At 48.2% G+C, this 24,273-nt stretch overlaps 6 protein-coding genes across 6 annotated transcripts; 1 reads left to right on the top strand and 5 right to left on the bottom strand.

Annotated features, from left to right (window-relative positions):
- The first annotated feature begins 19 nt into the window (after positions 1–19).
- On the top strand, positions 20–1,681 carry F4807DRAFT_426202 (PALP-domain-containing protein). Its single transcript, XM_047998026.1, has one exon. It carries the CDS (start codon positions 234–236, stop codon positions 1,584–1,586), a length of 1,353 nt encoding a protein of 450 aa, XP_047854271.1. The 5' UTR covers positions 20–233; the 3' UTR covers positions 1,587–1,681.
- Positions 1,682–3,512, bottom strand: F4807DRAFT_426200 (transcription elongation factor). The gene is made up of 3 exons (XM_047998025.1): positions 3,082–3,512; positions 2,102–2,866; positions 1,682–2,034 (listed from the first exon to the last, which is right to left on the bottom strand). Exons 1-3 carry the CDS (start codon positions 3,211–3,213, stop codon positions 2,026–2,028), a joined length of 906 nt encoding a protein of 301 aa, XP_047854270.1. The 5' UTR covers positions 3,214–3,512; the 3' UTR covers positions 1,682–2,025.
- A 133-nt stretch (positions 3,513–3,645) lies between these two features.
- F4807DRAFT_426197 (uncharacterized protein) lies at positions 3,646–5,127 on the bottom strand. Its single transcript, XM_047998024.1, has 2 exons — positions 4,518–5,127; positions 3,646–4,428 (listed from the first exon to the last, which is right to left on the bottom strand). The coding sequence occupies exons 1-2, from the start codon at positions 4,942–4,944 to the stop codon at positions 4,271–4,273; spliced, it is 585 nt and encodes a 194-aa protein (XP_047854269.1). The 5' UTR covers positions 4,945–5,127; the 3' UTR covers positions 3,646–4,270.
- A 2,914-nt stretch (positions 5,128–8,041) lies between these two features.
- F4807DRAFT_426194 (S-adenosylmethionine-dependent methyltransferase-like protein) lies at positions 8,042–9,573 on the bottom strand. The gene is made up of 3 exons (XM_047998023.1): positions 9,208–9,573; positions 8,505–9,149; positions 8,042–8,456 (listed from the first exon to the last, which is right to left on the bottom strand). The coding sequence occupies exons 1-3, from the start codon at positions 9,289–9,291 to the stop codon at positions 8,175–8,177; spliced, it is 1,011 nt and encodes a 336-aa protein (XP_047854268.1). The 5' UTR covers positions 9,292–9,573; the 3' UTR covers positions 8,042–8,174.
- A 607-nt stretch (positions 9,574–10,180) lies between these two features.
- Positions 10,181–11,787, bottom strand: F4807DRAFT_88882 (uncharacterized protein). The gene has a single exon (XM_048003611.1). It carries the CDS (start codon positions 11,395–11,397, stop codon positions 10,432–10,434), a length of 966 nt encoding a protein of 321 aa, XP_047854267.1. The 5' UTR covers positions 11,398–11,787; the 3' UTR covers positions 10,181–10,431.
- Positions 11,788–14,550: 2,763 nt separating this feature from the next.
- F4807DRAFT_426190 (uncharacterized protein) lies at positions 14,551–17,805 on the bottom strand. The gene is made up of 2 exons (XM_047998022.1): positions 17,190–17,805; positions 14,551–16,960 (listed from the first exon to the last, which is right to left on the bottom strand). The coding sequence occupies exons 1-2, from the start codon at positions 17,358–17,360 to the stop codon at positions 15,095–15,097; spliced, it is 2,037 nt and encodes a 678-aa protein (XP_047854266.1). The 5' UTR covers positions 17,361–17,805; the 3' UTR covers positions 14,551–15,094.
- Positions 17,806–24,273: the final 6,468 nt, after the last annotated feature.

Raw genomic sequence — 24,273 nt, 5'->3', positions numbered from 1 at the left:
AAGGGCAGTAACACTCGAAATTTTGTGACTGACGTATGTCGCATATGAAATATTCCCAATTTATCACACAATTGTGTTCTCAAATCGAGTAACAGGTCACTTGACCAAAGGTACGAATTGTACATTCACAAATTAGACGCAAAGAGGACCTTCCCTTATCCAAGTTGGATTGCAATGGGTTGGAAACACGCAGGATCGACATAACAAGTTGGTGAACGGAGGTCCGCAAAAAAATGTCTTTGAGCGATCATCCCCGCGCCTATGGCACCGCCGCAGTCGCACTGGCTTTCATATCCGGGGTCCTCGTGACCCTCGGCCTCAAAGACTTGTACCCAGACTTAGAACAACGATTTCGGCAACGACCGCGAGCAAGAGCACCGCGGGGCGCAGCGGATGCCCGCCGGCGATCCAGCCTCTTCTGGGGTCCGGTCGAACTAGAAGATCGTGAAGACTCTGACGGCGTCGCCGTGCCCGGGGCCTTTATCCCGCGGGACGAGGGCGTGAGCGACGGCATCGAGGGGTGCATCGGGCGCACACCACTAATCCGGATCCACAGCCTATCCGAAGCCACGGGCCGCACGATCCTCGCCAAAGCCGAGTTCCTCAACGGCGCCGGCAACAGCCCCAAGGACCGCGTGGCGCTGAACATGATACAAGCCGCCGAGGAAGCCGGCATCCTGGTTCCGAACCGCGGGGACACCATCTACGAGGGCACGGTCGGCAGCACGGGGATCTCGATCGCGGCGCTGGCCCGCGCCAAGGGGTACCGCGCCCACATCTGCATGCCGGACGACCAGAGCCTGGAGAAGTCGGATCTGCTGCACCACCTCGGCGCCACCGTCGAGCGCGTCCCCGTGCAACCCATCACGTCCCCCGAGCACTTCGTCAACCTCGCGCGGCGCCGCGCGAAAGAGCACACGGAGTCCGGCGCCGACTCCAGCGTCGGCTTCTTCGCGGACCAGTTCGAGTCGCCCTTCAACTTCCAAGCGCACATGCGCACCACGGGCCCGGAGATCTACGCCCAGACCTCCGGGAAGCTCGACGCCTTCGTGGCGGGCGCCGGGACCGGGGGTACCATCTCGGGGGTCGCTAAGTACCTGAAGGAAGTGGCGAAACTTACTAAACTAAAAGTGGTGCTCGCGGACCCGCAGGGCAGCGGGTTGTACAATAAGATCCGGCATGGGGTCATGTACTCGTCGACCGAGAAAGAAGGGACGAGGCGGCGGCAGCAGGTGGATTCTATCGTCGAAGGTGTGGGAATTAACAGGGTGACGGAGAACTTGGAAGAAGGGCGCGACCTAATCGACACGGCGGTCCGTGTGACGGACGCGCAGGCATGCAAGATGGCGCGGTGGCTAGTCGAGCACGACGGCATATTTTGCGGCAGCAGCAGCGCGGTGAACTGCACCGCCGCCGTCGTCGCGGCCCTAGACTTACCTAAGGGGAGCACGGTCGTGACGATCCTGTGCGACTCCGGAACCCGGCACCTAAGCAAGTTCTGGAAGAAGATTGCGGAGTCGGGGTTGGAGGATGAGCCTAAACCGGATGACTTGCTCACACTGCTGGATATCAAGAAGCCGCGATGATACCCCTACTTTTTACTTGAGCATGTAGATTAAACAATACGAAAAAAAACATTACGAAGCTACGAGACCACGATGTGATATCAGACGGCATGGAATAAAAGTAGAAAATCGATTAAAATCGAATGCATTCGTATTATCAGAATGGAAAGGGGGGTGTATTCCTTAGCAAATGTGCCATGCCTGTTCATCTATTTGCCCGAACTCCTCGCGTAGAAACATAGCCATGGTTGCGCAAAAGTCACTAATAATCAAGTCGTCGACCGACTTCCCGAGACGCCCGGCATACACCACCCGTTCTATGGGCATGGCGTGTGATGCTTTAATGAACCTCATGTACCTCATGAGAAAACCGTATCGCACGTGGCTCATCTCGGAAGAAGAAGACCCCCCTTCTCAAGTTGAGTCAAGACGGATAGGGCCCAGAAGAAACCGTAGTTAATTAAGAGAACTGTGTATTACCAAGATTAGTACGCAAATAATATTAAGCTTAATTAAACGAGTGGATATAAGCTTACCTTCCAACGCTTGCCGCAGTTCATACACTCACAAAAAGTGGTCATCGGCTCATCGGCGCTTCGGGTCTGGGCCTGCGTGTAGCTGACCATCTTCTTCTTGCAGCCGCCGCACTCGAGACTGTCGCTGATCGACTTCTCGGCCATGGGTACCTGGGCCTTCTTCATGTTCTCGAGCTCGGCCTCGGCGTCGGCCTTGCGCTGGTGCGCCGACATGAGCTCTTTGCTACCCATGACGACGAAGCGGTCGGCGGTGATGGCTCCCGACATCACGTTGCGGCCGAGTTCGGCGTTGGTCTTCACCTTGAGGTTCTGGAATAAAGATCGTATCTTGTCTTTGTACTCCTTCGTCTCGCCCTTGTACACCTTGAACGCCGCGCGCTCTACCTCCTCTGCGCGTTGGATCACGTTATCCTCCGATTCGCGCGAGCGGTAGGCGAGGCCATTGTACAAGAGACCGATGCAGTTGTCGCGGGTCGTGGAACCGGTGATGGCGATCTTAACGCCGTCGGTCTTGAAGGTGCGCTTCTCCACATCGCCCTGGTACGCCTTGTTATTGCCTACGAGGGGTTTCGGAGCCGGAGAGGCGGCCTTGGAGGCGGGCGACACGGAACCCTTCTGGACTGCTTTGGCCGGCTGCAGACCCTTCGCTCTCTTCTCGGCTTCGATAGCCTTCTTCCACTTAGAGACCACCTCGCCAGCGACCTTGGCAACTTCCTTGTTAGGGTTACCTCGAAGCTTGCCGATAACAATACCGGCCTTGGTGGTCTAATACAAGGGAGTTGTGATTAGCATATATAAGTGAAACATACGTACACAAATGACGGCATTAACAAGGAGGGGAGGGTAGGTCACGATGTTTCAGTGTAGCTAGATAGCTGGATAGCTATTTCGCAAGATAGTCGCAAGGGTATAGGATAAGGTAGACATGTCTCGGGAAAAGGCAGCAGGAAGACTGGAACGGATAAAGTCAGATAACTTACGCGCAACATCTCCTCGGTGGGCAAAGCACCACGGAGCGATTCCATGATGGCGAGGAGGTTTGAAGCCGGCTCGTTGGACTGGGCGGCCTTGTGAAGTGCCTTGACGCGCGACTCAAGCTCTCGTTGATCCATGATAGCTAGCCGTCGAAAACCGAGAATTCGAGATGAAGGGATGTCAGATCGTGGATGGATAGAAGAAGAAAGTCGGCGACGGGGGTGGGGGATGAAGTTGGAATGATTGCGAAAGAACTGGAGGCGGGATGCAAGTTTTGTATTTTACGAATTGGCGGGCGGTGGGCCAACTGTGCGAAGTGACGTGTAAGTGAATACCGTCCTTTCGAAGAAGTTAATACGGTTTGGAAGGACCTTTGCAGGTCGGACGGACAAGGCTACGAAAAGAGTACATATGAAAACGAGAGAATGAATCCTCTTCAAAGCCGCGAACGGTCCGCTTGGGCAGCCGCGACAGCACTAGATATGACGCACGGACCAGTCCTGCATTCTACCGCCATTTAACCGATCGATACGCACGGCAGCGACGATAGGAGAATTAGTAACCATGCACTCCACACTCCACGATACGTACCCCACGACTTCCTTTTGGTCTTTGTCAACCACGTGAGAAATCTAAGTTTAGACGAAGGTGAGTACCGGTAAGAACCAGTCAGCTTCGTTTTAGTCGAAAATTCTTGCAGATCATCTTTAGTTCTCTTAAAGTTTGTACGTAAGCTAGATTTCACGACGATCACGTCGCTCTTTCCACCATCCCAATCCTTTCTCGTCTTCACTGCAACCTTCTACACGTGCCCGCTTTCCTCTTTGCTGAGCTCAAGAAAGCTGCAGGTATCCTGTTATGTAATCAAAGTTTGATGTCGTCAAATCATACGGATGTTACACCAAGCTAGCTATGTAGGTACGTACCCTACATAGTTCTATGGCACAGTGAACACACATGCAGCGTCTCTCCAAATTTCCAGACTTCCAAACTTCCTACAAGCTACAGTCACAAGCATTCATTTTCTGCACAGGTGTTTTTTACAGTACTAAATTCTTCATAGCCAACTATACAGTCCTCATTCAGAGTATTGTCGTCTTCTTTCAAAAAGTCCAATAAGAAATTACCACATTAATGTATCCTACTAAAACATAACTCCATGGGTATAATCCATACATCCCCCTTTCTTCCTCTCTACTTCATCTCTCTTTCCCAGCCTCCATAGTAAAGTAACTTCAATACTAAAGTCAACAACTCGAAAAAAATGTTAAGCCAGAAACCCTGCGTCATCTGACATGTTCGGCAAACAAGAGCAGTTTTCCTTGAGATATAACCGCTCACATGTTTAAAAAGTCGGTATTATCGTTCAAGAAGTCCAGGAAACTGAAATCCTCGTCGACTATGGAGTTTTGGTTACCGCTAATATTGTTGCTAGCTTCAGCCAATGGTTGATTCAAGCAAGCAGAATCCAAACCATGGTTATACCCGGGGTTTTCAAATGAAAAGTTACCCGCGTGGTAGTTGATATTTGCGCCAGCAGCGGGTAGCGGTTCCAAGGAGTGATTGGCTTCAGCAGTTCGAGGCTGAACCGAGGTGGTTGCTTGGTTCCCTGCTATCGAATTTCCGGTTAAGCCAGCAATGTTTCCAACGTTGTTCGGCGTTGCTTCTTCTGCCTGGTTGTTTGGTCGACGTTGCAATCTAGATCCAGGGGTTCGTGCTGGAACAGTTCCTTCATCCGTCGAGTAGGGCCCATGAGCCATCCCTGATCTCAACGCCGGATCTATTTGAATAGACCCGCCCGTTTGGTGCCCGTTTCCTTCCTGGCCTATTTGTCCATAATTTGGGTGGTTGATCGCACCCGTGTTCATGGTCGTAGCATTCTGCCATCCGTAAGGGACGGTAGTAGGAGGGGTCGGAACGATTTGCCTATTCTGTTCAAAAGTGTTAGCTTGCAGAGTCTTTTTTAATCATGATGTGATATTTTACCTCTCCTAGTCCTAAACTCCATGCTTGTCTACTCTGCGGCTCCTGATCCATTGTATGTCCCGCGCCATTCCAAGTACTGGTGGTTTGGAATGCCTGATTTGGGTCAACAATGCGTTGCAAGTTACTATGGGCGTTGTTGCCGCCCATAATGGGTGGTGCTGGACCTTGAGGTATACATTGAGGTGTCGTTTGAGAGACCTGACCAGGATGTGATGAGCCATGGTAGACATGTGGGACAGGAGCCATAGTCGATGGGGCAATCACAAACCCAGGGTCTCCAGTAGACGGCTGTAAACCCTGGTAGGAGTTCGCACCAATGCCCGGGCCTGGGTTTATAGCACCATATCCTCCATGGATTATAGGCGATGGAGGATCCGCCGCAATGTCTTGGCTCCCTCGGAACACATCGTCCTCGTCTGCTATTTCCCCGGCCTCTATAAATCCATTTCCCTCACAATGAGGGCACAAGATGAGGTTTCCACCTCCGTTCTCGACTGCTCGTTTCGCCCTCATATGTGCCTTCTTGTTTCTGGTACTTCCTTTCCCTTTCGCAGGATGCACTACCTGCATCTTACGATTCCTATGCGAAAATTAGTCATTTGGAACCTTTACCATCCATCCGCTATCGTCTATTACTTACCCGAACACAGGGTCCGACCCATACTTCTCTGTTACATATTTAATCCCCTTGGCATCGGCCTTCCGCTCTCCGAAGTCAAATCTATCGTTGACCTCTTTAGCTACTTGGGGATATAATTGTCGATACTTCCCACGGGGTATCGGGTGCTCTGGAATCGTCCTTCTCAGGATGAACTTAATCGCTTCTGGGTAGTTCTTCCAGCGCGGACGACCGGTCAGTGTCTCTTCGCTGTTTTCGATAGACCCAGGCTAGTTCCATCTTAGTGTCAGTCTTGTTCAAGTGTTGAGTGTTGGTTTTGTTGCAGTGTAGCGAAGATAAAGGGTGATGAACATACCATCTTAGAAGAGTATAACTGTTACGTTGCTAAAGGACGGCTTGATAGAAAAAGAGATGTAATAGAGATAGGAAGATGCTTGAGCAAGTGCTATGAGAGCTATCTTTGGCAAGGCTCTTTGGTCTCAATGGTGTGATTAAGAAAATTAAAAGGAAATATTTCCAAGCTTTCTGGGCAGCTTAAATAGAAATTGATTGCTCCCAACGAGAGCCCGGCTGGCACCGGCTACCGGTTGAGGCTCATACGGATGACTAGGTTGGATCGATCTCGTCTACAGAGGATGGGATGAATGTCGCTAGTATAGCCACATAGTCTGGAAAATGTTGGGAAGTCATACTGTAATGATCGATGTTTTCTCATATGGGATCACGTTACTACTGGGAAGTGCGTAGATACTTGGATCACTCATGAATATGAGTGATTTTAGAGCCCATAATGCGGATCCTTATTTGGTGACGATGAGGATGTAAGATCCCGATAGTAGAGGTAGAAATATTTTCAAAGAAAAATCCTCCTTGACCCTGAATGTAGTGAGAAATTTCGCCTTAATTTTGTCACGGAGAATCTCAAGATAGGTAGGTAGTCTATGATTCCATGATACCAAATACCGGGAAGTGACAGAATGCCAGTTAGTAACATACTGCGTGGATTAGAAAGCGGCGGTGTTATATCTTGCACATCACCCTTCCATCGCTGTGTAAAAAAAGAGTAGCACATAATAACACCTTCCTTGCATATATCTAATTCTCTGTGGCTATAATTACTTAGGGATGTCTGTCTTAACTTTTCCCCTAGCGTCTATTTATATATTCAAGAGCTTTTTATTTCCCTACCTACTCAATTACCTAGGTAGGTAGTTTACCATATCAAAACATGGATTATAATGACTGATAACTCCGTTGATTATAAGTTTGCGGCAACTACATGCTATGGATATTTAGGTATACACCTAGTCATTGCTGGATGTGTTCGGCAGTGTCAATAGGGGTTTACTTGACGTGTAATCATGCAGAAATTGGGAAAATGCCATGAACATCATGTAAATGGAAAATTTTAGCAACTAATTCATCATTTAGTCATTGAAGGTATTAAGGGGAAGCTATTATGGGCCGACAAGCCGTGAAGCCTATCTCACTCTGCCATGTATGTAACAATTCAGAAAAAGATTACAGGAAACCTAGCTGACATCACCTGTATAAGAGACGCTTTACCCTCTCATTTTTGTTTTCATCAAAGTTGCTACTCCATGAGGCGATTATCTCTATTATGACACAGAACGATTAAAATGCACCCCTAAATCATAGTTGGTAGGTGATTATATCCATTGACTTAGGAACCAGCATCTCGGACACATGGCCAACAGATACAAAGAGAATTGACTAGTATCCATAGATCTGGTTCCTCTAGCCTTACTACTGAGTCTAGTATGTAGAGCTCACGGTTCAATGGTGATAGTCACACAAGATAAATTTTACCTACTAAGTCACATACTGTATGGAGACTACTCGTTTAGCACAATTTGGCAGACCTCAGGGGGTCCGAGAACGGCCCTAGCATCAATGTCCATCCCCCGTGATTCATACGAGGTAAAGGTGGCAATGGTTTATGACAATTGTCTTCTCGATCATCTGAAATTGCCATGCTATGTGGTTCTAGGCTCTTGTTGTTGGGGATAATCCATGCCTTCCTAGTTTGTTTTCTGGGCGCGAGGGATGGGGGTAAAACATCATTTCGCTCTTTGTTAGAGCCACGATGAGGAGTCTCTTGATGTTCTGGCCTCTTCGTTCTTGGTAAGATGAGTGTATTCATCTTGTTTCACGCGCTATTTCACTTGGCTCTACAAATATGTCAATGGGTAAAGCTACACATATACATTGCAATCATCGTCAATTCACAATCATTGGATCGGAAATAAAAGTGGAGAGAAAATGATGAAGTGGAAGACAAAGAGGGAAAAAACAACAATTGGATAAAGGGGTCCAAGGGGGCTTTTCCGTGACCAATGCGCAGAGAGATATGCGGTAACTCTATTCTTCAATCTATCAGTCTACTATTAGCGATCTATGGTTCTATGGATGATTCTGTCTTGAGTGGGGACTAGTAAGTCCGTGAGTGGATAGGAGATATGGTATGCACCATCACTGTCTCCCGAAGACTGCCCACCAGCATTCTATTCCTGAGTCTTCTCCATCCTCGTCCCAGTCATCTTGACCGGCTAAAGTATGTTCTTCTAGGACTTTCAAATCGGAAGATGCCATGATTGACAGGAATTTTGCTATTAATCGCTTCGTGACCAGGTCTCTTTGAGGGACCATTACGACAGCTCTAGCATCATTATCTATCATCAAATGGTCATGTATAGCAGACGACAGCAATTCAGGGTGATCATCATCGTAGAGAGGGTCTGCGGCAAGAACGATCTACTCAAGTTAGTAAAAATATACTCGTTTAGTGACTGGGTAGCTGACCTTGAATTGGTTCTTCTCGCCAAATCGCTCAGCGTTGTCTTCGTCAGAGCCCCATGTCAAAGCACCCGATTCAACTCCACCTCCTAGGATCTCGATGGTGGAACGATTCCTCTCAATGTTGAACCCAAGGTTAGCCATGATGCTCGGGAGATCAGTCAAAATAACGTTGGTCTGCCAGATTGCAGCAGCAGCCATTCCCAAGAGCCCTGTGCCAGAACCGAGTTCGAGAACTTCTAGAGACTGGTTCGGGCGTCCTAGTTGCAGTAAGTGGGATAATGACTTCTCTGCGATCTCCCCTAAAGATTGTGCTAACAGATAAGAGGATCCCCAGGTTTTCAGGCCAAGACAATCGCCAATGATAGGAGGCTCTCGGATGATCAGTTCAAAGGGAGATGACGTTTGGCTTTCCAGTGGCCATCTCCGCGTGATTTCCCCCATTGCCGCTCTACCACAGCGTTCCGAAAGGCGTCGGCTTGCCTCGTCCCACAACGCCTCCTTTTCATCGTCGTCCTGAATCCATCCGAGACTGCTCGAGACTATGCTAGACAGGTAGGCGGCGACTTCGCGACGAAATTGAGCAGCATTTTGACAAGTTTCTATAATTATTTTCCGTGAAGTTTTGGGATTCCATATCGGAGGTTCGACCTGAGTTGAAGTGAGTCTTCGGCCGTCTTGTTGGGCATGATACTTCAGGCGCTTTTACCTGAAGCTTTTTAAGAGATGCGAGAAGTTCCTCGGCCGAGGGCTTCTGCCAAACTTGAGGGAAGTCCGCTACGGAAATGGACATTGTATTAAGAGATAAGATATTGTCTATCGTCTATGGAAGTCTAACGGGGATAACAGGGGTAAAGGAAATAAAACAAATGAAAATGAAAGTAGGTAGGTAGTTAAATTTGTCACCGGAAGGAAGGCATTATGAAGATATCACGACGGTTGTTGTTTGACATTATGTGTTGTATAGATCTGGTTAAAGGGGAATAATGGAAAGAGTAAGATTCCCACTATGGACCAGCGATAAATTTATTAAATATTAGAAGATTATGGACGGGTCTAGCCAGGCACGTTTACGATAACATCAAGCTGCCGATTCAGGGCTGAAGAAAAAAAAATACAAGCCACATATGGATCCCTGCAAAGGGTTTACCCGCTGTGGACTCTTCCCCCTAGGTTTCCGTATCTGCTATTGGCTAATGCGAGGCTAGTGCATGTGGCTGAACGTGGGTCGTGAACTTAGATTCACTGGCTGATCCTATCGATAAGCAACCCCACTGTGAATTTTGACCATAACTCAAAAATTCACCGGCCGCATTTGCTTTTTGAATCTTTCTTCCTCAAGCATCGTCCTCATCAACGCTGCGTTTCTGAGCTACAAACAGAGAAGCCGCGCAAGCTGCTTCTCATCGTTTCTATTCTCCTTGGAGTCTAGATTGATTTTATCCGCTCATGAGAAATTCGGAGTAATCTTCATCACTACCTTAGTCGCCCGCCCGGCGTGGGATTGACGGGTCTGCCTGTAAAGGTCTGGCGTGATGATTTCACACGTTTGCAATTGGCATCAGAAAAGCAGGGCTGACACTTCGTGTATATCCTCACGGAGAAGACGGAGGAGTTATGTTCCTATGGGAGAGTCGTTGCGGAGATTGTGTGTGAGACCACTTAAGTGCGATACGCAGCGTGGGAAGCTTGTTTCCCTTCGGGGGAACAAGGTGCCTACAATTCGATTCTGATTACTCTGATGAGGACGATGCTTCACCCTTTTTCTTTTTAGGTGAGTCAAGAATAATATCAACCCCAAATCTGATACCCTCTAAGTTAAGGATACTACTAACGATACATTGATGAAATCACGACAATCAACCACAACAACGACAGCTTTGCTCTGTCTTTCGACAACAACACTCTGGGCATATTGATCCGCCTTTTTAGATCAATTCCAGCCCCCTTCATTCTTGTCCCCCGCATCGACCATTTCTTCCTGGTTGAGTAATTCCATTACGTCTTGAGGTGTTGGGTTATTCGAGGTTACACCTTCATTTTCGTCTTTTACGTCCCTAGACGTAGCACTTTTGCTTTTTCGCTTGTCGAACCGGTGTAACACTTTAGCATCCGGGCTTTTCGGGTCTACGAGCTTCTCAAGGTTAGATGCTTCTGTGACTAGATTTACGCACGACGCACTGTTCGACGCAGACTTCGTAGCCAAGCCGAGAACGAGGACCCCGGCGTCATGAATCTTGTCTAGCGCAAGATGCCGAGGATCATGATCAGAATGGCCATTTGGTGGTCGGGATCGAATAAATGCCTTTGCAGCTTCGTTGACTTGGTCTAGACACGTTTCTAGCTTTATCCGCTGAATGCTGAACTCTTCGTCGTCTTGGCTCTCCCCACTCTTGTACTCGCTATTATACTCGATCCTCTTCTGCCATATCAGCTGAAGGATATCATCGCCGACGTAATACTTAATTCCAGCTACTTCTTCCTCATACTTCTTCTGAAACTTGACCCAGTACTTCTTGCTCTCGCTGATCTGATCCGCTAAATGTCTCGCTGCGAGCGAGACTCTTAGCTCTGCACTGATGCTTGCGTCGCTTCTAGAGCTAGAAGCTTTAGAGGCAGGAGAGGTAGAATGCCTCTCTCCTGAACGTTCCAGCTTTGGGGAATGCTTTGATCGTGACCCTTGATGACTACCATCAGGATTTCCGCACCGATCGTCAGAGCTCCTGGAGTGATGGCCACAGGGATGTTGAAAGTAATTTGTCCCGTTCAAGCTGTACGCGGCCATGAGAGGGGACTGTGGTTGCAGATACATGGGTGGTCCACCAGGGAGTGGCCTTGCTTGTTGATGGCGAATAGGCCGTGGCTCTCGAATATGTCCATCTTTATTTGACTTGCCCATTCTGTTCGCTCCAAGACAATGATATTCAGATGATTACGGAATTCAACGACGCCATGGGGAAGTCTGGGCCATCTTGTACCCAGAGTGATTGCTAGACATTGTATCTGAGTTTATCATGCTGCAGATTGCATTGCTAATCCTTTGTTCATAGCTTGTGGCAATCATTCCCAACAAAGAGACTTGGCAACATCAACTATTTGCGCAAACGCTATAAATCAAACAGAGCATATCATGGACAAATTCAGCTTCATCTCTTCTACTCGTTTGCTAAGAAGCATCTAATCTTTTGCTATCACATCTCTAAAGATAGGCTAGACCGGTTTTCTCTGGGACTATCACAATCTGTCGCAAGGCCTACTGTCTAAGGCTTGCCATGATACATTCAGTCGTCGAGATGGCCGTACCGATACAATAACCCACCTCTCGTCAATGTACCTGTTCGAACTATCCCCCCCAAATGGAGTCTTCTCCGCCTTTTGCCGGTCATATGCACTTAGATCTGCAGCCACTTCACACTTAGCCGAATTAAAAGGGAATACCAATGTGCCACACGCATAGTAACGCCGGTAGCTTCATTATAGAGGCTCCTTGGTTATTTTAATTCCTACAAAGGCGGAATCTGCCATCCATAAATCAAAGGCTGATGTGAATATCACATTGCCATTGTCCAACCAGAAGGACTCGATCTAAAGACCGCCCTGGCCGTAGATATATACGAGTATGGTCTCATTTCCCAGGTTCCTGGCCTGCGGCGCGATAGCTCAAGAGGGTGGTATGCGGTTATATGACGACTCGGAGACGGGTTTGGAGAAAAGTGGCATCCACGGCCACGTTAGGAACGAGAATGCGATATAGGTGGTTTACACGACATAAGCCGTGCCACCTACGACATGCTGGGCGTTCACGATAGGACGATGTGTGCGAAGTACGTACCATGTGTCGAGCCCATTGGGCCCCTACTGTGTGCATCCACCTGTCAAAAAAACTTGACCCCAGATAGCCCAAATTGGAGTGGGTGGTCCATGCGCAATCGCCCGCGCTAGGCGATTAGCCGACCCGACAGTATGGTTCGGTAGCACCCTTCCCTCTCAATGTTCGCGTTCGGCGCTAGCCCGTTCTTGGCAAAGGCGCGCCCGAACCGGTTAGACCAATTAGGCGCATGCACGCGCAGCCCCAGTTGAGGCCGTTTTTGAGGCGCAGTTTTTGGGCGACGAACCCAGGAACGTCACCCCCTTATGTACGGTTACCTAATTCGAAACATTTTTGTCCAAGTGCCCGTTCGATCTGCAGACAGGGCTGCCTCAACGCAAAACCCCTAGGGGTTAAGACACTTAGAAACAGCGCGAAACGAAACTGGCGAGGCTGTGATACAAGTGCCCTTGGGATCTGGATGTCACATATTTGTACTGGACTGGGGTTCGGTGGTTGAAGAGCTGGGATGCGGATTGGCTACTTTTATTCTTTTTCTTTTCTCTCGACACCTTTCGCCACTGAGCTGCTCGGGGCCGACGAGGGAAAATATGCGTTGTGTTGTATGGTGATGGTGGTATGGGGGAAAAGACGACGAGTCGATTCGAGCTGTACGATATGATATCAACAATACCTGCCTACCTATCCAAAGCAAGTAAGCATGCAGCCTGGTTCCCGAGATGGCGTTCCACCCCGGCCCCCCCCCCCCCCCTTGCCCGGAATGGCAGCGATCCGGCAAGGCTGAGCTGCGGTTAACGTACATATCTGCAAATGTATGTAACACCCCCATCACCTCCCTCCCTGATCTGCAGCGACTGGCAGCCGCGCGTTGGTCGTTTGGACGTTATCAAATTAGGAGTTGGGACGGTGACCTGCGTCGCAGCGCGCCTCGGCGGTACCCAGCCTCATTGGACGGCGTCGATGTCACCGCGTTCTGATGGCGACGAGGCCCGTTATGTCGGGTATGCGTACATGTATGTACCATTACTTACCTAGGTCGGCACGCATGGGCAGATGGGGTAACACGGCCAAGGCTACCTCACCACACCTGCTGGAAGTTCGTCACCGAAACTGGAGGCCTTGCGCTACTTAAAATTGCAGAGCACGGAGGGCCCTTAGCCTATCGTGTCGCCGCCATGTGATGTGACGGGGCGCGATGGGCTACCTGAGATACCGGTCGATAACGGACTCCCAGGCGCTAGAGAGGAATAGGCAGGACTTGCTTGCAGGTGTCGATTTTTGGAAACATTCTCGCTGTTTATGGCGTTTGCTGTTCGTGTAGAGTGGTATGTCATCTAGGCAAGTGGTGATTGTGGTTTGGAGAATCAGTTTTACGTTGGCGTATATTCGGACGTACATCCATCCATACACGCATACATATGTAGTAGGTACGTATCTAGGTTAGAACACACACACATATCCATATAGCTGTGTATGAACAAACAAGATACTCGCAAACGCTAGATACGCAAGTCTATGATCCAGAACCTACGTTCCTAGTTCTTCCCATGTCTTCGCCATCTCTCGGTATCGTCACATCCATACCTCATACCTTCCAACCTACCACGCCACCGGTATCCCACGCGGGTGCCTACTGGAGCACGGAGCAACCACTCCTCCTCACACACCTACCTACCCCTCGAGTTCCCCAGATAGTTTTGACATAGCACAAGCACGTAAACTAGAAAGAACGAACGATCTCATACATAGATGACTACACGCCTACACTACCGGCAGACAGGTACGCCGATGACTCTTCCAAGTATCACTGCCGACTAACCGAACTGACCGACCGGCCGATATCCGTACAACGAGCCGCGTCAGCATCGCTAAATCCAAATCCTCTATCACTGATCCCCTCTTACCCCCTCTATACCACCTCCCCTTTTCCTAGGGTATATCTCTCTTAGCCATTTGTTTGTGTAGGTATCAGCACGTTTGTTGTCTCGTCGTAGTCTCTATTTTGGGGAGTAATTACTGTATATCATGCTGCGTTTGCCGCCCACTTCTATGGATGTTCGATCTCTTCAACCACGTACCTGGAAGATGAGAATGTACGATACCTAACCGGCCCGCAGTATTCCTTCGTTTGTTAGTGGCCAAGGCATCCAGCAACATCTACGATACCATATCTACGTAGACGCATATACAAATCACTCAAGCAATTCGACCATAATCAATGACTCAAGTTTCAAAATCAGGATATTTCATTCCATGCTGGTCTCATAGTAGACTTAAAGACGCATTGCATACGCCCGTGTACATGCCAACATTATGTTAGATAACTAGGCTATGTCGCCTTTAAAAAAAAACTCCTTACGCTCAAACTGTCCGAGCATCAAATAATCCACGCCGCTTTTTTGTCCTATGCAAGGGTAATAAGTGTCCCAAATGCCTGTGCCAGTTGTGTCATGCTGTTCCTGTTTCGACCTATGCCAGATCCTGTTGTATCAAAAAAAAGCAAGTTGACCAAAAAAAATGCAATAACCAATGTTTCGCCAGATGGTATTAAACCATCAATAATAAAAATGCAAAATCCCGCCGCCCCTGGATACGCTTTCATTCGTCATAATAGATATAAGGTGACTTCGTTAGATAAGACGAGCTTGCTTTCCAAAATTGTAGCCGCTGTTTGTCGCTTCTCACTTGAAAAGATTATCGATGCGACTCGGATTGACTCCGATCCAGCTGCTTCAAATGCCCCTGCGTGGCGTGTAGGCAGGAGACACTAATGAGCAGCAACAGCCTGCGAGATTTCGCTCTTCATAATAGCAAGTCGCTCCCTCATGTCTATCAAGTCCGCTAGTTTGTCTTCAGGGGGTTCCTTCAATCCGGATATCTCATAATGCAACGCCTCGTATCGTTCATAAAACTTCGTGAATATCTTCGCCTTTACCAGGACGTCTCTTGGTACTTGCTGCTTCTTGTTGGGAGTGGACTGTTGCGACGAGTATTGGTCGGCATCTCGTTCCTTCCGCTTCTTACTCTGGACGCCCAAGGAGCCACCATTCGCCACCCCATTTGTGTCCCTCTCCCCGTTCCGAGCTTGGGGTTTCGGTTTACGTTGGGGTGGCTTCTCCTGCTCCTCAATGTCGGAGGCATTGGTCGGCGGCGATGATGCGAGAGGCGAAGATTTGGCCGGTGATGTGTTCTTGCTCTTTGAAAAGTTCGAAGATCCCGTTCCCGCAACCGCGTTTCTTGAGCTTTGGCTTGCATCAGATGGGCGATGCTTTAGAGTCGTGGTGGTCGAAAGTGGTTTAGGAAGCTCCTTCGGCTTGATTCGCTTGCTCAGTGGCGCCCCTGAACTGGAACTGCTGTCATCGTCTTCCCGAGCGCGCTTCTGAGAAGATGGGGCGGATGTCTTGGCAGGCGGTCGGGGTGCTCTAACAACAGGCTTGGGTTTAGGGAGAGTGACGGGCGCGGGCTTCTCCTTCGGCTTCTCTTTTGGCTTCTCGGCCGCTTTCGGAGCTGGCTTTTCAATGCGCCTTTCATTAAGTCTCTCGGCGACCTTCTCGATAGGCTTCTCGACGGGTTTGGGTCGCGATACGCTTGAATTGGTCGTGCTTGATAATGGCCTCTCATCCCCGCTGCTCTCAGAATCGATGACCTTCTCTTCAGACAGGAACTTCCTTCCCTTTTCTTCTGTCGTAGCAGCCTTGGGTTTGGGGGCAGGCTTCTTCGGCGCGGGTTTCTTGGAGCTCGTGGAGAAGAGGCGCTTCGTCTGCGCTTCGCGCTCGCTGACCTTCTTTGTCTTGTTCCCTACTGGTTGCGAATTGGATCGAGCCATAGCTTCGCCCTTTGCCTTGGAAGAATCGGCATCGCTCCTGTTTCCGCTGTCGTCGGTCTTCTGTGATGATACCCGAGGAACCGGAGTAATATTTCCCTTCGCCAGATTTGTTTGAAGTTTGCTAAGGACAATACCCTTTCCTCGTTCGGAAGGAGCCAGCAGTTTCTCCCATTCAGGCGCAGATGTCGAAATGCGTTGCTTGTCGTATTGCTTGATGGCGTTCTCTATGGCCGCGGCGCGATCGTCATTGCGGTAATCATAATTCCATACGTCCAATTCCTTCCAGTAGATCTTCTTTAGACTCCACTTCTTAGTTGACGCATCGAAATTTGCCACCTTCTCTACCGTCGGCCTGAGGTCCGCCTCTGATCCCTTCCATACATCCGCTAGATGCTCGAATGTTTGGTCTCTTGACGCTAATTCGTGGACGAGAACAGTCCTTTGGTTCTTGTTCTTTTCAAGCAATTGCTGGGAGGCGGAATAGGCCGGGTTCGGCGAAGAGACTCCGTTAAGCGCAGGACTCGAAGGCAATGACCGGGTCGCTGAGTTCGATAATACGCTGGCCATGGCAGACTTTCCAGCGGGCAGGGGTTTGTTCTTGACTCCTCGCTTCACATCCTTGGATTTGCTATTGGTGGTCTTGTTCGATAGGATGTTGGAAGGAGGTTGTTTAAGTATGGACATGGTAGGGTTTAGTAATCGCTGGGCCTTGTTTGCCGCCTCCTCGGGTTTGGTAAGATAGAGGTCGTAGTTGTATGAACCAGGGGTTGTTTTGACTTTCTGTTCTCTCGAACCGATGAGGAAGCTCTGCGAATAGTGGTGTTAGGAAATCCATAGTATTATTCAATTGAGTACTCATTTGTATTTATTGATGAATGTAATTATGATTTCTTCGTTGCGGTAATTTGGCCATCGATTTGTTGTCCCCCCTAAGCTTGAAGGATCAAGACATATCATGTATGTGCCGGTTGTGTGTTGAGGATTGTCGGCAATAGCAATGGCAGTAGTTTGAGAAAAACAACCAAAACAAACTTACAGGAGTGCTTCCTAGGGTCAATTCGATCTCTTGCCCGCCTTGTACACATTTTATCATGTCCTCAATCATGCTGTCGCTCAAGGTGACGCCGAATGCTTGTAAGGGCAGTTGGTCGCTCGTGGCCGAGCTCTCCAGAAGGAGGCCGGTATCAGGAACCGCCAGGGCCGGCATATTGCGAGTTTGGTATATGCCGACTTTAGAGTGGATAATTAATAAGAATTAAGGGAATTTATGATTTCGAAATGTCAATATGACTATGGAATGTTATGACAATGCTATGTCGTGAGGTAATAGTCGAGGCAAGACAAACTGCACGAGTTCTGCACCTAGCCAGACTATCAAGAGTCCAACTTGACAATAACCCGACTATTCATGCAGCTCCGTCACATGGCTATGTAGGTGGAATTCGAGGGTGTCAGTATCCGTAGAGCAAAGTAGAGTGTGAGGAAGTTAGGAGGTAGTATGATTGAATTCTGGGATAGAGTGTTGGATGGGTGAGGAGAGGAAGTTGTGTAGGAGGGAAGAGGAAGAAGAGGAAGAGTACGGGAAGGACGAGGTTGTACGGAATAGTCTCGTTGAATCTTGGTCAAGAGGAGAAAGAGAATGGAAAATGAAGGCACAAATGGATGGATGGGGTGGGATGTACCTAGTAGTGGAGCATGACGGGGGTGGTCCCAGAAAGTACTGGCTAAGTACCACGCTTGCTTAGTTCATCCCGTCCCCTCAGCCTAGTGAACTCTAGGGGACTAAACCTTATTAGTCAGAGTGCAAGAGTCACTTATTTCCACTCAAAGACTAACCTGTCTAAATTTACACTGTGAAAGAAACTCTAAAGACAATAGGAGTAAATTGACAAGAAAGAATGACCCTAATTTACCTGTGGGCAAGCCAAGATCTACTTGGCTGCAGTTTTAAAAATATATTTCCTACTCACAACGACAACAAATCTCTACCTTTCATACACTGTAATATTATATTTACAATACAATAGCAACATAGATAAAATCCCTTCACACAATCTGTTTTTGGTAAAGTAGGTCAGGTACTTAATTACCCGACCAGGTGTCATAGAAGAATTGAGCGACAACACAGCCTGGGAGCATGACTATTGTTATTATTATCATTATTATTACCTAGGGATTATTACATAGTACCGATAGATCTTTGTACGATACGAAGCCATGTATGTACAGGGCACAGGAGGCCAGTATGTAAGGCAAACCGCTGTAAGGCCCACGCACTAGTACCTACATAGCACAGCACAGCACATCCTTCGAATGGCGTGTAGGTACATCCGAGATACTTTGTACTTGGGCTGTGTGAGACAGGGGTTATGGGATTTGCGGATGGGCAGATGCATGCATTTTCCCTTGGACGAAGCAACCAGTCAGTGCCCCAGGTGTAGCCAGTAAAGCCAACTTGCCGGGCACGCTGGGCAGAGAATCTCTGGCAGGAAGACTTGCCGTTCAATTGTCAAGAATGGCGGTTGTTATGTCCTACTGTATCGTGTGTTATATCAAGCGTAAGCTGTATGAGGCATGTACTATGTGCAGTGTGTAGTGTGTAGTGTGTAGTGTGTAGTGTGTAGTGTGTAGTGTGTAGTGTGTAGTGTGTAGGTTCAAAAGGTGGTACGCGGTAGAGTAGTGCGTAGCAAAAGGCGGATCTACTAACCCAACATGGCTATTTCTCTGGAAATACGATCTTTCTTTTGTCAGTCCGTCTTCTATTTTGATACAAGGGGGAAACTTTCTCCTACATAGCATACAGAGCAGATCTTCCTACAACTTCCAAAATGTAGGTAAGAATATTACACACAGATCCAATAACTATCAACATGGCGAACGTGTAGGTATGAATCATTGGCCGGCTTACTAGTGACGAAAGCTGCTCGAGGGAACCCTGGCCCAAGATACAGTTCAGTTGGTACCTATCTGACCAAGAGGGATCTAATGCTGGAAATCTCCAAGGCCTAAATTACATCATTTTGGCTTGGGCGCCGGAGCATTGCCATAGCATTTCTGGCATCCAATGCCAGCACAAACACCTACCTACATAGTAGTAGCCTAGCATCGCGGCTGCGGCTCATACCTTTGCCTGCTAGTGTGTAAAACGCAAAGGCAGTGATGTGGTCAAAAGGCAGGCCAACTCATCATGAGTATCCATCCATATCAGATGACAAGTGACAATCTTGCAGAGAGAATTCGGTGAATGTCTTCGTCGAGGGCAATGACTTGGGTTGATACGTACGTCGGTCAGGCACTGCGTATGAAGCAACAGGCAAACTGGTGCATCCATGCTTAGTTGTCAGGTCCAAATACGAGGCGAAATAGGACAACCCTTTTTCTTCATGCGGTGACACTAGATCTTCGAAATGTTCACAATGTTCTCTACTGTTAAGAAGTTTATCCTATGTATCTATGTATCGTACATCGTGCGTGGGAGGGTAATCTGATCTTGTTAGGTTAGGTTACATACATATGTGGTTATGTAGTATGTCTGCGAAGAGCGCCTCACCAGACTAGCTACCTGAACAATTTGGTAGATGGGTAAAGTAAGTAGGTGGATTTAGACGTATGTAATGTATGAATGGTGCCATATCTAGCATTTTAAGTGCTAATAGTGCCATTCCTAAGCTACGGTGATGCTTCGGTACCTTTTTCAATAGGCAATGCAGAGCGGTGGTCAGCAGGTTGTAAAAATGCAGCTATTCTTCGCGCGCCTGACGGCCCCGGCCAGGCTGATTATCCCAGGGCTTTGTTCGTACGAATGAGAATCTCAGATACAAGATTTTCCTGGGTGATGGATCATGGACCCCAAAAAGGTTCGCCAACGCGCTGACATGCAGGGCTTTCGAATCCCGATTGGGTATGATATGTCATTAAGTATGACGGTCGGAGCCAATGGAGGACGAGTCCAACCGGCATAAGAAAGACATAAAATCTACTGGTAGTGTACACATGCTGATTATGTCCCAGATCTGACTGAAACAAATAGAGCTTATGCTCTGCAGCACTCTCTTGTTTTCTTTCTCTTTTTTCGTTCGTCTCCGCGGTGGCGGCGACTGTGCGTATTGCCCAATCTTGACTGTACCGGAGCTCTGGCAGACCTGGTGCCGAAATAGACGGGCATCCCGTAACGTCAGACCATCCCACCACACGTACATACATAGAAATGGGCCTCGACGCCTCTTGGTATGATTCTGGCTTTGCTAAGTTGAGAATACGACGATTTAGTAATTCGGGATAAATTTTATCGTGATAATATAGTAGGAGAATAGGGGAATACGTAAATACAACTTGGAACTTTCACACACTAGGTACTTTACAGCACTTAGGTACATATCTCAAAAAAGATACGGGAGAGAGAGACAGCCAAAAAGAGGCGGCGATGGATCTATTTACAGAAGGTTAAGTCGGAACTTCTAAGTACGACGGGGAACGGCCCCTAAAAGGTAGCTGTGAATGTATTGCTAATGTATCTCCAATAGTAGCCGAGGGAAGCTCTCCACCAAACTCAACCAATGGACTTGTCTCCGGCTGGTGGGACTTCGACTGCTTGGATGCTTGAATTCTTGGCAGCTTGGGATAACACATAGCCTACCAGCATTTTTCATACCTTCCCAGCTTTCCCTACCAACCTACCTACCGAATCTTCAAGCCATTACATGCGAGGGATTCTTGGTCTGGCGTGTTCTGCGAGTTGTACCTGACAATCTCGCCTGATTTGGACTCGTTACGTCCTGTAACTCTCTTTATTAATTAACAACCTTTTTCCCCAACATACAATGTACATATATTGTAAGTGTCAAATGTCAATTCCGAATTCGTACGTATCTAGAAGTCAAGGTTTCCGAAGGGCCAACACTAGGACGCCAAGTACGCGAGTGTGCGAGTGGGAATTCCCATGCTAAGATCTAAGACGTAGATGGTGGAAATGGTCTCAGTCTAGTGAGTATCTTTAAACGATGGATACAAAATAGTATGAATTTCGTGCCAAGCCAAAAAGGGATTGTTGAAGCGAGAAACGGTGTCGTACACCACATCCGTACATACATAATCTTTAATAGATAGCCGGGCGTCAGCGGGTAGTTGGTAGCCATGATATTCACAACCAGCGCCTCTAGCGATGAAACCGCCACACACCTTGACAGCGGTCGGTGAGTGAGTAAGCACCTGGGCAACCTTACGTGCGGTTAGTATATGTTGGTTGTATGCTGTATGTTGTACTATGTTGTATGATGGAATATAGAGGTTCCCCAGTTTATCGCTCATCTACCCAGGATTGTAGCTGATATTTCCCGAACTGTCTACCCAGAGGCTAGCTGAGAATCGGTATGCCCTGACATCATTCAGCTGATATTGAAGCACGCTCAAGGCTAATACTATAAGAGACTATTTTATTATATTGTTACTACTATTCATCGTGGTAACTATTCCGGAAATCGACATGTCGATGGATATACCTTGATATGTAGTAATTGTCATCAATATCTCTCACATCGTGACATCTACCTACTATGTTTGGATAGGTAGGTAGGTCGAGAGGTATGTATGGGCACGGTGCGATATCAGCTACGTGCCACGGTCCTCATCCCATCGCTCTCGCTTGCTAAGTAACTAGCTGCAGGTCATCCACGCGAGAATCTGCACGGGCTAGAAGCGCCACGAGGGGCCGACGACCGAAAGGAATTGGAATCTCCGTCTGGGTAGGTAACATGGGCGTGGCGTTCTGCCCCACACATCCTCTTCACACATCCTAATGTATTTCCATACGTAGGTGACCTACTTGGGTAGCGTAAGAGGTAGCATAGGACACATAGGACTGCCCTTTCAGCTTTCCGCCCATATTGCTGTCCCCGCTGTTGACGAATACGGAAGATCATATATTACTCAAATCATTGCTTTCCACGTTATCGGGAGACTCGCCCCAACACACATATCCTCCGGGGAAAAGCTAAGATGTCGTCACTAGTCATATCAAGACAAATTGCAGAGCCCATCGTACAGTGCGTAGATGCGGCCAGCAGCCATCCGAGATTGGATAGTTGATGCGGTGCGTTGCGTTGCAACAACGACATCTGCGCTGGAAGGCCCGGCATTGTGTGCGGGAGGATTTCGCCAGCCAGTTCGTGCTAAGTCAACCAACCTACGACGACCTACGGCCTACGTACGGGACATAGGTACACACCCTTCCCCAATCTACCTGTGGTTTCATCCACGAATCCCGGATGGGCGTCTTGCAGAGAAGTTCGATAGCTAAATTGCTGTGCGTGGCCATCGTCTCGAAACAAGCCGTAAGGTCCGAAAAGCGAGATCTATACGCCAGATTATCAGGATTATCAGTCGATTACTTAAGGTTAGATGCCATAATCAGGCTTAGTCGGCATGATATTTTTCTTGCTATGCCCAATTTCCCTCATAAACAATGCTGTGCCTCCAAACTTATGACGGAAACGATCTCAGTTCGGCCGACGCTTGGCTTTTAGTCGGGACAGAAAGCGGATACGATTTATAGGCTATTACACATGCGGTTTAACTCCTACCATTGAGAGTCCACAATAGCTCCTCGGTGTTCTAGATCCTAGACTATTTCTCCAGGACAACATATTCCTCTTGTCGAATTATTCGAAGGTTTGACTATGTAGAAATATGTCCTTGGCAGATCTATGAGTCTTTCATACATTTATTTTGACAGCAAAATAAATACGAGACTGTCAGAGCTAAGTTTCGTGACGATGGCGGAGCCACAAGGAGATTGTTCCTCCTGCACCAATTTGACGATGCGGAGGACGGGTACCTAGGTAAGCAGAATTAATAAAAGATTATTATTGGACACATGTAGGTGGAAGGAAGCGGGTTGCGGGAATGCAAGCTCTTGTTCGAGATTGTCCGAACGCCCCGCTGTCACATCCCTCGATCCATCCCACTAGGCCCGATAACTCCAGATGGAATTACAGGATTCTCCGGACTGGCTGCTGTAATATTAGTGTATGAACTGGTGGGTGTCATGAAGGTAGCAGCAGTGTAGCTCTCGATAGACCGGGTTTACACCACCTCGCCCCTCCTTAAGCTCTTGCATACCTAGTACTGCGTGCTCGAGTTCCCATACTTAAGGCACGGTCTGCACGCTCCAGTACTTTCTTAAGCTAGCAGCTGGCTAGTCGTTCAGGAACTTTGTTTGCTTACCTATGAATAGCTTGGCTTGGCACGGCTTGAAATGGTTTCGCTTACCAAGATCAGTAGCCTCAAGCGATGGACGGTATAAGTTTTATGGTCGACGGTCAAAGCATACACGGTTGAATCGGATGGGTTCCCCTCTTGAATCGGCGAAATATTCATTCCAATCATGCCGTACCTACATCGACGAATCCCCTTGTCACATCCATCCATCCAGGCCGGTGGACGGGCGGACGGAACTCGGGAAGAGAGGTTGGTGGTGTGCGACTTTGCAGCTTTGTAAGAGGCGGAATTGGAATTTGGATTGAGGCCCTTTTTACTTTTTCCCTCTCTCTTACGATTGACTATCACCTGAACAGAATATGGATACCTCCTACCTGCGTCCGTAGGTGGGCAGGTACTAGGGACACCATGGACACCAAGGACAATCAAGGACAGCAGTGGTCACCATGCAAGAACCTTGGAACCTTAGTATGTATAGTATATGTAGTTGAATGTGATAGATAAAGTTCGCAAGGTTCGGTAGTGCGACACCGGGGGAGCTATGGTTCCTCTCCCGTGGTATGATTGTTTTGTACATCTTAACACATCACGAGGCGAAAAATACATTCATACCTTGGAATACCTTAGGTCGGTACGAAAAACCCCAGGTTTATGTTACTAGCCCCTCTTTAGTCCACGCAATGCCAATCTGGAAACCTTATTTAGTAACACGGAATAGACTTTCCTATACTCAGTTACTAAACGAAACATCGCAACGCAATATATTGTGCTTACGTATTTCTGACCCTGGACTACACACATTGAAAAGGGCCTCGTCCATGTGATAGTTTCTGTTTTCTTATGTTGGTACGCTATGATAATAGAACCCTAATAAGGACAAGTCGTGATCAAGTGAGGCGCCACAT

The sequence above is a fragment of the Annulohypoxylon truncatum genome (assembly GCF_022578515.1).
Source record: "Annulohypoxylon truncatum strain CBS 140777 unplaced genomic scaffold F4807scaffold_16, whole genome shotgun sequence".
Classification (NCBI taxonomy): Eukaryota; Fungi; Ascomycota; class Sordariomycetes; order Xylariales; family Hypoxylaceae; genus Annulohypoxylon; species Annulohypoxylon truncatum.
This window is presented reverse-complemented; position numbering and strand designations above follow the sequence as displayed.

Excerpts from the sequence above, each read along its gene's own strand:
- F4807DRAFT_426202 (XM_047998026.1), top strand. The coding sequence starts at position 234 with ATGTCTTTGAGCGATCATCCCCGCGCCTATGGCACCGCCGCAGTCGCA.
- F4807DRAFT_426200 (XM_047998025.1), bottom strand. The coding sequence starts at position 3,213 with ATGGATCAACGAGAGCTTGAGTCGCGCGTCAAGGCACTTCACAAGGCC. Across the intron at positions 2,867-3,081 it reads CCACCGAGGAGATGTTGCGC|ACCACCAAGGCCGGTATTGT; the intron begins GTAAGTTATCTG and ends CCCTTGTATTAG.
- F4807DRAFT_426197 (XM_047998024.1), bottom strand. The coding sequence starts at position 4,944 with ATGAACACGGGTGCGATCAACCACCCAAATTATGGACAAATAGGCCAG. Across the intron at positions 4,429-4,517 it reads TTGCTTGAATCAACCATTGG|TTTTTAAACATGTGAGCGGT; the intron begins CTGAAGCTAGCA and ends GATAATACCGAC.
- F4807DRAFT_426194 (XM_047998023.1), bottom strand. The coding sequence starts at position 9,291 with ATGTCCATTTCCGTAGCGGACTTCCCTCAAGTTTGGCAGAAGCCCTCG. Across the intron at positions 9,150-9,207 it reads CATCTCTTAAAAAGCTTCAG|GTCGAACCTCCGATATGGAA; the intron begins GTAAAAGCGCCT and ends ACTTCAACTCAG. Across the intron at positions 8,457-8,504 it reads GCGAGAAGAACCAATTCAAG|ATCGTTCTTGCCGCAGACCC; the intron begins GTCAGCTACCCA and ends TAACTTGAGTAG.
- F4807DRAFT_88882 (XM_048003611.1), bottom strand. The coding sequence starts at position 11,397 with ATGGGCAAGTCAAATAAAGATGGACATATTCGAGAGCCACGGCCTATT.
- F4807DRAFT_426190 (XM_047998022.1), bottom strand. The coding sequence starts at position 17,360 with ATGCCGGCCCTGGCGGTTCCTGATACCGGCCTCCTTCTGGAGAGCTCG. Across the intron at positions 16,961-17,189 it reads TGACCCTAGGAAGCACTCCT|AGCTTCCTCATCGGTTCGAG; the intron begins GTAAGTTTGTTT and ends CACTATTCGCAG.